Genomic DNA, 14,917 nt, shown 5'->3' with positions numbered 1-14,917 from the left:
GTGTTCTTTTAATGATGTCATCTCGGCACACCCTGTTCTGGTCTAGATCAACAGCACCTGAGTAGAGAATTAGTATCACCAGCTGTTCATCACATGATGCTTAAAATTTTAAAACCGCCACAGCATTTTCAGTGAAGATCTACTTATATTAACGCTGATGGGCTGTCAGTTAATGTGTTTGTCAGTTGAAATCTGAAATACATTAAAACACCACAGTGACACAGCAGCACAGGCTGCAGAATTGTTTTTTTTTTTTTTTTAAATGAACTCTGGTCGGTTTTAGTGCATTTCAAGAATTGTTGTTTAGGTGGTCTTTTTGTAAGTGTTAACATTGGAACAAAGGCTCAAAGTAGCCCTTTCAGAGCCTCATGATCAGTGCTGGGAGAGGCTTGTTCTATGTTCAGTTATTGATATCGTTACTGAAAAAGTCACTTTTTCTTCAGTGTTCCCTGTTTCCGATAAAATAACCCTCAACTTTGAACATGATAAATGGCAGTGGATGGACACACTTACATTTACATTTATGCATTTGGCAGACGCTTTTTCCCAAAGCGACTTACAGGGGAAAACCAATTAAATCACTCAGTCAATCAGATTTTATTTATATAGTGCCAGATCACAACAAAAAAGTTATCTCATGACACTTTATATATAGAGTTGGTCAAAACCAGACTCTAAGCCAATTTACAGAAACCCAACAGAATCCTCTTCTTCTGCTTATATTCAGTCAATGATATATTTTGCTGCAAAAGTCACTTTTTCTTCAGTTTCTGTTTTGATAGAATATCCTTTGAACTTACTCTTACTTTACAGTAAATTATATATAGGAAAATACCTGATTTTCACAGAAAAATCCAAAATGTAGGGGATGTTATTATAATAAATAGTGATAAATCCCTTAGGAAAGGTTAAATGTTGCCGCAAAAATACAGTCTCTTCTTAACTCATAAAGCATTGACAGAGTATTTAAATGTACAATATCTACAACTTTTAAGGAGCAGGATACTATTCTATTTCCAATACCATACATTATAAAGTCTAATAAACTAGACAGAGACTCAGAGCACAGACCTCCATCAAGTCCAGTCATCTATGCAGTAGTTTTTGTTTAATCCTATTCAGTAACAAACTGCAAATGGTCACATAACATCTCTGGCAGAAGTAGTGCCGTCACCACATTATGTGTCATTACACGTGCAGTCAGTATGTTCAGTATGGGTGGCACCAGTGGAAATAATTACGGCATGTACAAGTCATTTTGTTATCAGCACATTTGTAATCTGTGTTGTTTTATGCAAAATGGATCCACGGAAGAAAAATCACCCCTTTGGTAGCAACTAGTGGTGATCTGAATAAACAGAGTAAACGTTGAGTGTAATTGACTCCCCCTCGGAGAATTTTTTGCTGTTACTGTTCTGTGTTTAGATATCTGGTCACAAAGTTTGTTTTCATTTCAGCTGCCATAAAGGAACCACAGTGGCCATACAGTTACTGAGAATGTATTTGGCCCCTGTTGTTGTAGATAAATCCTTCTCATGAGCGCAAAAAAGCAAGCTCAGTGTCTAAGTGTCTTGTCTTTCTGGATTGCAACCACAATGCTCCTTGTGTTTACAATCCGTCCCCCTTCCTAAACCGCCTCTCACCACACAAACTTACTTGTCCCCCCAACTCAATCCATCCCTCATCCCTCTTCATCCTCACAAACACACACTCAGAAAAGCCACAACTGTAATCGTACCTTCACACACATACACTAGCGTAGCGCACACAAGTACACACCAGCCCCCCAAAACCTCTAGGACGGATCCGATCTTGAATGTTCGTTGGTCAACAGCTCGTCTTTCCTTCCTGTAATTACACATAGTTGTGGGCTCTAATGGACGAGGTAGAGAGCAGAGTTGTGGTCTGCGACACAAGAGACACAGACAAGTCTTAACCAGAGCCGTTATGTCCTGCTCTCCTCATATTGGCCACCACATTAAAAAACTCAAGGGTTACAATCAGAAGCCTCATCCAGTCCCCCCCTCAGGAACTGCTCTGGATGAAAAGCTTCCTGTCAACACCTTGTCCCTCTTCTATATCTTGCCCCAGATCCATCAGCAATAGCCCCTGTGTTCCTTTTATAGCACAATAGGCTCTATTAATATACTGCTGCTCTGGGGTGAGGGGGCTGCTTCGCTTTAGCCAAGTGGAACTGGATGCTGCCCAGACAAAGAGAAGAAGCTATTACGGTGTTTAGATTTAGTCCTTTTTTCCCCATTTTGTTGTAAAGCCATAATTGACCAGTGTCTGAGTCTGAAGTATCCAATAGGATTATTTACTGCTGCTTAGCTTCCTCTATGATCTTTGTGAATTAGTGTTCGTAAGGCAAGACTGCATGTCAGGAAAAAATCCAAAACAAAAAGCAGATTCAATCCCGTTTCAGAGGTTTTCGGGGTAAAAGCAGAGTTTAGCCGCGGGTCAGTTTAATTCCACCGAACAGAACAATGGGAATAGTCAGTTACTGTCAAGAGATGTCTTCTTCTATAGGGAAGTAAAAAATATGTTTGAATTGCTTCTGGCAGAGAATGAGTAAACACGCATCCGAGCCAAATTTACTGAAAAAATATACAACACTGGTGCCCAGCCATGCGTCTCTGTGGCCTTGAGAGTATGCAGTTTTTTCAAACAATCACGTATCACACCAGGAGGAGATAATGAAGGTAAAATGAAATCAGCTGGTGGGGTCCTCGCTTGGCAGGCGCTCCACAAGGCTCTTGGGTAGAGATGGTGTATGTTTTGAGACTTGCTGATGAAATGTGAGGTATCTATTGCAAATGTAAAATTGGTTTCGTCGTCCCGCATAGACACACAGGCAGAGCGTTTTTGGGAATGCTGGGTAATGGTTTTTGGTTTGTTTGGTGTCTCTCAGGGAGGATGAGGACGCTTCCCACTGCGCTGTGCCCATCTCCACAAGCCTCATCAAACAAATAATGAACAAGACGGGAAATGAGAACAACCTGGAAAACATCCTGGAAGACTTCTATGGTCCGAAGGCGTCCAGTGAGCCACCGTGGCCCTACGTCACCAAGGATACAGACAGGTACGATCATACCAAGAAGCCCTTATTAGAGCCAGTGCTTGGTTTGTCTGTCGTTGGCCTTTTATTGTATTGATTGTATTCAACACTTGGGTATCTCAGGTGAGGGTAACACACCTTAACATTGGATCCCACTCAATAAAAACCACAAAAAGGAGTGTGTTTTGAGAAACACACCTTCTGCAGATACTGTAGCTCATTCTAAGGTAAAAAGAATGCAACAATTTAAGATGATTATACTCTAAAGACAACATCGATATGTACATTGATGGAAAAAAAAATGATGGATACCACCATGCATTTGTGACATATTAGATTAAGAATCCATTCTCTAAACCAACATGTTCCCTTCTGCACACGCTCTGTTCCATCGAGGTCAAAACTGGAGGTTTCAGCAAAATAATGAAACACATCCAGGACATGTCATCTTGAAACTGTGAGAATTTAGTTTTGTTATTTTTTCTTGTCAACAAAGAAAAATCTGTATATTTGCATTTGTTTGTGTCTGTCTGATGCAGACACCAAGATTTTTCTGAAAATATTTCATCCTAATATTTGAGATTGTGTATACATTTTAAAAAGTGTCTGTAAACTTTTTTCCACTAGTGCATATTATATTTCATACCTGACTTATTTTCCATAATTTCCTTAAATGTTACAACAAATGCATTGTGTATTTAGCATTAATTACAATTACACCTTCACCTCAAATCATAGACATATATAAGGTAAATCAGAGCAGGATAAAGAAAGTCAAATGGACAAAAAAAAAAGAAAGTTGGGTCCAATTTCACACCCGCTGCATGACAGCATCAGCCTATACCTCATCATCCTTAGAAATAATTCAAGTCATGCACTTTTCTTTTCATCTTTATTATGGGATTTTTGTGGCAAGCCTTGAATCCTACTTTAACATTTCATAACATAGATTTCACCAAAGCCCGCCACTGTGTTTCTCTTAATAGTAGGATTCATACAGCATCCTTCCATAAAGTACCAAGTTGTGCAACAGAGCCTTTAATGAGAGAGGCTTCTCGTTATTGCCTACTCTTTGTTCACATAATAAAACAGTTAACTGCAAAGACAATGCAGGGCCATGCATCAGACGCTAGCAGGGACCACCACCGTCCCCACAGACTGGAGATTTAGCCTGTCACTCTGTCACAGTCCCACTTTCTCACACAAGTTTCAAGGCCTTGCAACCAGTTAAAACTTGGCACATGTTTACAAATGTGCAGTGTGTATACAGTGTATTATGTGTATGTGTGCACATATGCGGCTCCTGCATGAGTGTACCACGGCGAGCCCGTCCACAAATGTCACTCTGGCAATCGTCTTTTGTCACATAGCAATCACATCTTGATGGCAGCGGTGCACGTAGCCACATGCTCTCCCACAGGCTCCGAGTTACAAAGCATCCCAGAGGGTCTGCTGGACATGTGGGCCATATGTCTGACTGTGGTTGCCTGGGTTTCTCTGCTCAATACATTCACAAACACACATCACACACAGTGGCCCCAAGCAGAGCTACACACACTTATAGCGTTTAGTTACAAAGCGCACCACCTTTACATAAGTGTGTTTCCATCCAGCTCTTTTTATGCATAATTTAAAAACCTTGAAAATGTCAAAAAACCTTAAAATGTACCAAAAAATTGAATAAAAGGAAAATATGAATCAATGAAATGAAAACAGATTTCTAATCACGTTATGCGTGGACGAATAAGGAGACAGCAACGCTCCTTGAATTAATACAAGAAACAAATATAAATGCCATAATAGATGGGAAACAGCAATGAAACCCCAGCATGTATGAGGAGCTGCAGAAACAGATGTTAGACAAAGGCTCTGACGAAGCGTGGAGAATTCTAAGAAGCAAGTGGAAGAGTTTGAAACAATTTTATACAAGGGAAAAGCGTCAGAGGGCGAAAGTAAAGCCAGACTGGATGAAGTTTTTGGGTCAAAGACCTCTGGTTACGTCTATCAGCTCCTCGATAACCATCGCAGGTAGTGTTTTATTCTATTCAATACTACATGTAACTGGCAAAAAAATCCACTTTTAACCCATAAAGACCCAGCGCTACTTTCGTGTTACTTTCCAAATGAAATTTTCTCTATATCTAACCTTTCTTAAGTGATTTATCACCATTTATTATAATATTAACATCTGTATTTTGCATTTTATCAGTATAAATCAGGTATTTTCCTGTATTTCATTTACTGACCATGAAAACATTCATAAAAGCTCAGATTAAAGTTGACGGATATGTGTAATGTGACTTTTTTTTTAGTAAAATCTATCATTAACTGAACATAAATCAAGCATTTCCATCCACTGTCATTGATAAAACTCCATGGGTTTTACTGGTGAATCGATGTTGTAGAAGATGACGGTGTTTCCACAGTAACTACAGAGCCTCTGAACATCCAAATGGGTCATATCTGATGACCATGAAAAGATGACGAACTGCATTTTAGAAAAATTATTTACATGGATTGATAGGATTAGTGGATGAAGTGGTATTAAAGACTTTAGATTAGTAGATGCTTTTGATCAACGGTGGATGTTTGGGTCTTTATGGGTTAATGTTGTTGTATGTTTTATTTTAAAACCAAATGAAGTAAGGATGACTTAAAAGTCTTCTAATGCTCACATACCAGTAACAGTAATATTAGTGAATAGAGGTACTGTTATTCTGTGAAAATACTGCAATATATGTGCATGGAAACCTGATTCTCTGTCCTACCTGTGATCAATCTTTACATGACAAAAGTTAATGGGCAATGTGCATTTCCCATCATGGAAAGTGTCAGTTTGTCTGAAAGCCGCCACTTAAATGATGGAGCATGAGGGGAAAACGTCATTAGAGGATTAATTGCACTGATTTGTATCTCTAAACACACTCAGAACTTGGACAGAAAGTGAAAGCCACAGTTTATATTGTATATTTTCCCTTAATGCTGATAACGGTGATACGGTTTGCTGTTTGGAAAGAGGATTCAGTCTCTCCGGCACAGTGGAGAAACCAAACCAAATGAACTCCTTGGCAGGGAGTGTGTAAATATTGTGTCTTAAAGGGGCAGAGGAAGTTGAAAGTGGTAAATGTTATTTTTCTTTCTCTGTTGGATTTTTAATGGCAGAAAGGCACCTCCACAATCATTAAACAAACATCTTGTAGTGGTTGGGGTTAGGGTAAGCTGTAGCTGCAGGCGTTTTGTGCGTATGTGTGTTCAGAGCGGTGTGCCTCTCAAAATTCACACTTCTTATAGCCTCGGCTCCAAAGTTGGCAGGTTCTGACAGAAGCTGCTGAGCACATTTCTCTCAGTTGCCGTTTTGCGAGTTCTGTAACGTGATTTATGAGCCCGGCACTTTTCTGCCCTCACTGTTCGGGTCAGCGCCCCATTTAATGGTAAAGAATGACTTCTACCAGTGCTTTTTTCTTTTCTTTTTTTTTTTTTTTTTTTTTTTTTTGGTCTAGTTTCACAGCAGGGAGTCGTCGGTTGTGTGACGTGTTTGCGATGGCGAGGTAGTGGCCCTCAGGGAGAGCGACGCGTGGGCCACGGTGAAGGCTTTGAACTCCAGAGTTAGTCTGAGAGGACTGTTTGTTTAGCTCTCCTCTGGCTCTCAGCGCTGTTTAGGGTTCACAAGACCATGATTACCGTGAAATGACTGTTGTGGCAGTGAATTGGTGGAAAATGGCTGTGAGTGTGTGTTTGTGTCTGTCTGCCTGTTTGTCTGCGTCTCAACATGCCCATGTGTGTTCCCAGATGCCTTGTCAACTGTTCTTTATATCAGTTTGCGTTGCATTACGCGTCTCTTTCTGTTTGCATAGACCGTGACTGTTAATGTTCCATAGAGTATCATAATTATTTGTTTGCATATGACACATTTATAGAGCTCTTACACAGAAGTCACTGACTCGGTGTTGAGGCAAGTCTATTTTTTACATATGCAAAGAGTGTTTAGACAACAGACTGCACTTCCAGAGTCTGCTTGCTGCTGTCTGCCAAGTACAGAAATACAAAAAGCCCTTATCATGCCAATAACATAAAAGGTCAAGTGTTACATCAGCGGCTGGTTTTACTTTTCAGTTATACATGCATTATCTTTTTTTACAGCAAGGGTATTGATTCCCACAGGTGGTATGTTAATTTTTTTTTGCAATTTCCTTGTCACTCTTTAAGGCTGCTTTGTATTTTTTAAAGCTGTATACGACTTTCCTCACCAATTTTCCATCAAATCTGTAAAACCAGAGTCATACGAATCCATTAGTCTTTCCGTGATTACGCACCTGAATCTCTTCCCTCACGGTGAACAATTTCAAAGTGTACTCCACCATAATCAATTCATTTGTTTAGTCGGTAGGTCACTCGAGCATTTTCGGAAATTTGTCGCAATGTGCATTGTGGAAAGTGAAGCTCCATTCAGCCGCATTATAACCGCAGCAGCAACAAACACAGAAATGTCTTCATCGCCTCTTGCTACTACAGCTGAGTGGAACTCCGCTTCTCACAATGCACATCGTGACGAATTTCTGAAAATGCCCGAGTGACCTACCGGCTCTGTTTATACACAAATAAATTGTTTATGGTGGAGTACACTTCGAAATTGTTCACCGAGAGGTAAGAGATTCAGATGCGTAATCACGGAAAGACTTACAGATTCGTGATACTTAGGCTATGTCTCGGGTTTTGCAGATCTGATGAAAAATTGGTGATGAAAGTCATAAGCAGCTTTAACTCTTTCGGTGCCAGACAGTTAAGGGGCTAATAAGCCTTAAAAGCCTTAAAAGTGCCACAGAATTTTTCAGTATTTCGCGTCGTTCTTATAATATTCGAAGAATCCTGCAGGAAACCGCTTGGTAACATCCGGCGTGTTCTCCAAAGCCGATCTGATCGGCCCGCAGCACTTTAAAGGTTGTATTCGTAAAGCCGATTTAATCGGCCCATGGCACTGAAAGAGTTAAGCATTAAAAACATGCCTATTCTGTCCTAGCGATGTGTCCCAACAATGCGTAGACAGATAGCGAACGGTTGAATGATTGACAGAGCACAGTTGTTGCAATTAAGATGCTTTACTGATGAACTCTTCCACTCATATCCGTAAAACTAAAAGAAATACAAGATAAAACATAATCACAAAGGCGTTCCAGGAGTGCACGTTACTGGCACGCTAGCATAACACAACTGGTAGCTGATGTTGATTTCTGACGCAAACATACAGTACAGCATTCTACTCAAAAGTATTTCTCTCTTAGTTAACAGTGTCAACAGAATATCAGTCATAACAGTTAGACCGAAAAGTACAAATATTCAAACAGAAAATAAAACAACTTACGGGCATATCTACTCCGAGGTTCAGCGCACGCACAGCACAGCATTCAGATGAAATCGAAACTTAACATTCCACTGACTAGGGGCGGTGACGTTGAACTAAACTTACAATGCAACACCTATATAACCACTAGATGGCGCTTATACACCACAAATGAAATTTAAAGCTGGACTAAATAAAGAATTGAAAACACAAAAATTAAATTAGTCATGACAATGCCTGTAGTCAAATAACGTGAGCAGATCAAAGCTTAATGTGTATAAAACCAGTCCTGACAATAATAGCTGTTTCAGTAGTGACTTTCTATCTATAGATGTGTCATTTGTGCTGTGTCTGTTCTCTCTACTGTAGGTAGAGCCTCGCCGCTGTGGACTCAATAAGAAACAGGCTCAGAACAGTAGAAATATATTCAGCATGTCTGCCTACTTGCCTGTCATCTGGTCTAGACCACTGCATAGAGAGAGGCATTACATTATGATTCTCATTAGATAAGTCCAGTGAGTTTATTTGCAAAGCACATTAAGAAACAACAAATGTTGACTACAGTGATGCACAGAGATAGAGTCAACTTAAGTGAATTAATAAGAGCATGAAGTATCTGGATAAAGTCAAAACACAAGCAGCGTCGCACAAGGAACAAATAAAACACTAACACATACAATCCAGAGTGTGGTCAGACATGTCTTCATGAAAAGACGGGGGCTTTAAGGCATGCTTTCAAAGCATCTCAAATGAGGAAAGAGCTGGAAATTGGTGGCAAATTATTCCAAAATGTAGGATAATTTCATCAGTCTGGCCTGGTCACCTGTAGGGTGGCATGTGGAGAGCTGATCAGACAACTGGTCTGGGGTGAACGGAGGTGAATGGAGATGACGTGCACATGAAACAAATTAAATAATCTTAACACTGATTCTGTCTGATTTTTTTTTATTACTATCATCAATGTGGTTTTGGTCGATTCTTTCGTTTATTTGTAATTATTTGCTTATTCTTCTCTTTTTTATTACTAAGTGATAAAATGGAACATGACAGAAGCTGTTTTGTTGTATTACACGTACACTCTATTCAAATAAAAATTTCTAAAAAAGTAAAATAAATATGTGTAGAGAGGAGAGACTGGGAGAGAGGCTGATATGAAGAAGATGTGGTCTCTTTTTGGTTCCTATGAGGAGTCTCAGTACCTCTAAATGCATCCCCTTCATCTGTGTGTTTGTTAAACATTAAATCTGACATTCGATCACCAGAGGATATGACTTGACCTGGCCAAGAGAGCAGCACAGACATAGTTACGACAAATCAAGACACAACAAACCGACTTCCATTCACTACAAATAAATACAACACAATGTCTAGTTATAAACAATGAAAGACTGACATAAATAAAGTAGAAGTTCAAGAGAAATTTCAGTGCAAAATTCAGAAGCAATTACACTTGAGTCATGTCTGCGGTGGTTTTGTGTCGTCTCCTCAGGCCGGTGCTGGAGCCCCTCACCCAGTGGGACAGCCCCATGCAGGTGAAGTTATCCTGCTGGAAGTCGGGCCTGAACACACTGCTGGTGGAGCTGCTGCCCTGGGCTCTGCTGGCCAACCACTCCCAGTGGGACCTCTGGCTTTTTGAAGGGGAGACTATTGTCCTGCAGATACCGGCAGGAAAAGTCATCGTACCACCAAACTTCAAGGTAAGAAGTCGAGTGAGAAACACAGCAGACAAGTGCTCTAGAGCTTAGACCGTTGATGTCAAACTCGTTTTAGTTCAGGGGCCGCATACAGTCCAATTTGACCTCAAATGCGCTGGATCAGTAAAATAATAGCATAATAACTTAACAATTCCAAATTTTTCTTATTATTTTAATGCAAAAGAAAAAAAGTTAAATTACAGCATGAAAATGTTTACATTTACAAATTATCCCTTCACAACAACCTGAAATTTCTTACAAGAAATAAGTGTGATTTTAACAATTATATATATATATATATATATATATATATATATATATATATATATATTATGCCTCAGTTTGTCATTGACACCCTGAGGTTTCTCTTTTCCCACTGGGTTTTTGGAGTTTTTCGTTGCTGAGAAGGAGAGTCTAAGGACAGGGGATGGCCAGGACATTAATCCATTTCTTTTTTCTACTGTTTATTTGACTGTTGTTTGTTTTCATATCGAACTAATTCTGTAAAGCCCTGTGAGGCAACCTTGTTGTGATATAGGGCTCTACAAATAAAACTGAATTGAAAATTGAATTGAATTGACACATGTACATTACAATTTATAGATCACAGTAGATCTACAAATTCACAAAACATCTAGTAACAGGCATCTGAAAAATATAGTATTTAAGTTTGTGACCAAAACAACTCATCAAGACTCAGTGAAGCTCATGACTGTTAATGTCTTTGTGTAATATCCATCCTGTGGGGCAGATTGAACCCACTGGAGGGCCGATTTTGGCCCGCAAGTCACATGTTTGACACCCCTGGCTTAGACTTTGCTTTTGTAGAGCTGAGCTGTTAGTGTCTTGTGTTGGTGTATGTTAATGTGCATATAATACTGCGCAAAAGATATATATCGTAGAAAATGTACAACCTCCGATCAGAAGACAGCGTGAAAAACACACATGAAGAGGCAGAGCAAACCATCGAGTGATTTTCCCATGCATGTCTTTTCTAGATGCTGCTTTTGTACCAAACCATGATTACAATCACATGCAGTCATCAGCTGTTTCAAATCACATCATTTTTAAAGTTTTTACCTCATTACTTGCCCCAAATTGCCTCCATTCCAACTTTTGTAGCAACGTGCTTCAGGCCTGAATGACAGAAATGGATATAAATTCACAAGTACAATGAAGTTTACCAGATAAAACATTACATAACGTGTCTTCATATTGTCGGCAGTGGAGTCAAATCCACTTCCAGTTCATTTTCCTCACCATCCTGACTCATTCATCTTTAGGGTTGTCTTCGGTCACGTATATATTCAAATAATACCTCATACTCGCCTGTAAAACGGGTCTTTTTCGTGGATGTCACCTTGCAAATGTTTCCCGTCAGGTTAATACTCTGGCCTTAGCAGAAGCGCTTTGCCAGCAGAACTAATACTGATTCTGCGAGACGTTACAAGTCTGCTGGCTTTATGTGATCTACAGTAATATTGCACTAAAAATATATTTTGTCTTTCAATCAAGACATAAAAACCTTTTCATCTCGGGGGAACCTTCATTCCAAAACGAGCGCTTTTTTCATTTCAGTCTTGACTAATAAGCACAAAACCTGAGATCATTCTCCAGAGCTGCATTACACCAATATTCCCTGCCTGAGTTTTTATCTGCAGCCAAGCTCTGTCACCGTATATTGTAGGCATGTCTTCTCACTCGCTTCTGAGATCAGAAGAAGAGGTCTGCAGATGGTTTTCCCCCCGTGGAACATAACACACACATGCACAGATTTTTCTGCCACTAACCCAGGACTAAGCGGGGAGGCAGCATATCAAAGAACAAGTGTAGATACGGTCCAGCACAAAGAAACAAAATAAAAAGTTGTAAGTGTGCAATAGCTTGTGAAATAGAAACAAATAAAGCATTGTTTCCATAGCGCCCTGCTATTTCTCATGGCACGTCAAGGCAGAGGAGCCTCGTTCTCAGCTGCGACGCTCAGATCTGATGTGTTTATGGGGGAAGGCTGGTGTTCGACTGGCACGTTGCACTGCACTGGCCACATCAACACTACGTTTGTCATTCAAACATCTGCAGGGCACTTAAATTATGTTCTCCCAACATCGCCAGCAGTAAGAGAAGTTGCATTCTTTTCACTTGCCAGGACTATTGTAATACTCTGAGCGCACTGTCAGGAACAGTTTGTTGTTTTGTTGTTGTGTTGAAGCTGCAGTTGACCCCAGCATGTGGCCTTTTCCAAAACACAATCAAAAGCAGTCTGTCTTAATAGTGGATAGTGTTTGGCTCGACTGATTCCTTTATGGTCTAACGTTTCCATCTGATTGCCTCTAACCTCTTACATTCTCACCCTCTTATTTCCGCCCTTCCTGCCCTCTACCCAGGAGGCCTTTCAAATCGGTATCTACTGGGCCCACACCAACACTGTCCACAAGTCGACGGCGCTCAAACTGGTCCACGACCTGACGTCCCCTCGATGGAAGGAAGGAACGGGCTCCGAAGTGGTCACTCTGGACGAGGAGGGGTACGTGGAGGCGGACATCACCCTGGGAGCTTTTCCCGGCAGACAGAAGGTAAGGAAGGAAGACGACACTCAGACTGTGAGGAATGTGGAGTTACTTACTCCATCCTACATGGAAGGTCAGGTATTACACAATGGCCTCTATGTGGGGGCTTCAAAAAGTTTTGTGAAAAAAGAACATAGTTTTGACATGGTTTAAATCATATGGCCCTCAGTCTAACACAGATGGACTTAAAGGCAGGTATCATTTCTTGCAGAAGTGTATTGACCTACAGTCGCATAAAAAGTTATTAGACCATCAAAAGTCATCAAAAACAAGGATTATGCAATCCAGTACTAACTCCTGTGTGTATCATGTGACTAAACCAGACAGAAAAAAAAACATGGAATGCCTAAAAGCACTGTTTTTGTCAGTACAATGAAATAGATATTGATGTAGGAACTTCAGTGATTTTGGTTATTATCAAGAAAACATGGAAAATGACTAGATATCAGCTCTGAAATTAAACTCTTATGAGCTATTTTTGTTGTTATCATTATATTCGTCCAAACAAATGTACCTTTAGTTGTACCAGGCATTAAAATGAACAAGAAATTGAAGAACACAAGGGGTGGTCTAATAATTTTTTCCATGACTGTAGATAGAGTATATGTTGAAAAATAAACATCACAATTTAAACAATTTTTAAACTGTCCTTTTTTCACAAACTTTTTGAAGCCCCATCATAGCTCATATTGCTCATGCACTTAAAATGGTTTACCTCCTCAAAGTTCAGCTGATCAAACCACCAATATCAACACAGGTGTTCAATGACGCGTCATACTTTCATAGAAGATGACCGAATTTTCAGTTCAAACAACAATAAATCAGTTATCTAGTTTCTTCAGGTGAAATGGACCCAACACACACAATGTTCAAACATTTCATTAACTCAAGTATATATTATGTAGTTTATAATATATGAAGTTAATTGTTTAGCGCATTGAATAACTGACTGTTAAACTGTAATAAATCCTACCATTACATGTGTTTGTCACAAATGTGTATTAATCACATTTGAGGAATATCTTAGTTGAAGTATATGTATTTGTATTTAGTCTTCTCTAATTTGCCCTGTTTTATAAGTATTAAGTACAACCAGGCAGTGAAATGATAATTATTTTTATCATGATATATTTTTATATATTCATCAGTGGCGTACATTTTTCTTTTGTCCATATGGTTTACTTTGTCAACATTTCAGCCTAAACATTTACAAACCTTTTGATATTTTGTTGTTTACTTCATTTTACTCATACATTTTATCTTTTTTTTTCCCGCTGAAGTTTTTATTGAAATTTTCTATACATATATTTAACTAAACAACAAAAATTGAACAAACCAACATTGCTTGGGTACATCACTTACATTTCAATACATTCACATTATCTAGTCTTTCCACCATTCTGAGCTCTGTAAACCGTCCGTTTATTCCACTTTTTGTCCATTTGAGCTTCCTGTAGTCACAGTCATACATTTTATTATTTTAAATGTCTTGAATGTTTTATATTTAGATTCCTGAAATTAAAAACACGAAACATTGGTTTCTGTAACTTTCATCAGAACCAAAAACCAGCCTTTGAACCTTAAAAAAATCCTAACTTGATATTTATCATGATAGTTATTGATATATACTATTATCATTATTCTGTTCATCATAATATTTGAAGCCATTATTGATAAATCTGCTCTTTGATTAACGCTGTGTATGTCTTATGTTAAACATGATTGTTGTAAATGCGTTTAATTAAACAGCAAATCCATGAGCATCTACCAGGGGTGTCAAACATGCGGCCCGGGGGCCAAATGTGACCCGCCAAAGGGTCCAGTTCGGCCCCTGGGATGTTTTTGCAAAGTGCAAAAATTCCACAGTCTTGAATTGAATTAAGCAAAAAAATTTAACTTGAATTAAGGAAAAAAATCCTGAATTAAGCCAAAAAAAAAAAATCTTCAATTAAGTAAAAAAAAAAAAATCTTCAATTAAGCCAAAAAAATCTCAAATTTAGCAAAAAATTTTGAATTAAGCCAAAAAAAAATCGTCAGTTAGGTAAAAAAAAAAATCGTCAATGAAGCCAAAAAAAATCTTGTTAGGTAAAAAAAAAAAAAATCTTCAATGAAGCCAAAAAAAATCTTCAGTTAGGTAAAAAAAAAAAAAATCTTCAATGAAGCCAAAAAAAATCTTCAATGAAGCCAAAAAAAATCTTCAATTAAGCCCAAAAAAATCTCAAATTCAGCAAAAAATCTTGAATTAAGCAAAAAAAAAATC

At 38.9% G+C, this 14,917-nt stretch overlaps 1 protein-coding gene across 3 annotated transcripts in view; it reads left to right on the top strand.

Annotated features, from left to right (window-relative positions):
- vps13b (vacuolar protein sorting 13 homolog B) overlaps nt 1–14,917 on the top strand; it is a 464,114-nt gene that overhangs the window by 409,792 nt on the left and 39,405 nt on the right. For all 3 annotated transcript variants that reach the window (XM_030157727.1, XM_030157729.1, XM_030157728.1), the window contains exons 51-53: nt 2,912–3,082; nt 9,886–10,093; nt 12,475–12,663. In XM_030157727.1, the coding sequence (XP_030013587.1) occupies nt 2,912–3,082; nt 9,886–10,093; nt 12,475–12,663 (568 nt within the window). The remainder of the gene's footprint in view (nt 1–2,911; nt 3,083–9,885; nt 10,094–12,474; nt 12,664–14,917) is intronic.

Source organism: Sphaeramia orbicularis, chromosome 16 (genome assembly GCF_902148855.1).
Source record: "Sphaeramia orbicularis chromosome 16, fSphaOr1.1, whole genome shotgun sequence".
Taxonomy (NCBI): domain Eukaryota; kingdom Metazoa; phylum Chordata; class Actinopteri; order Kurtiformes; family Apogonidae; genus Sphaeramia; species Sphaeramia orbicularis.
This window is presented reverse-complemented; position numbering and strand designations above follow the sequence as displayed.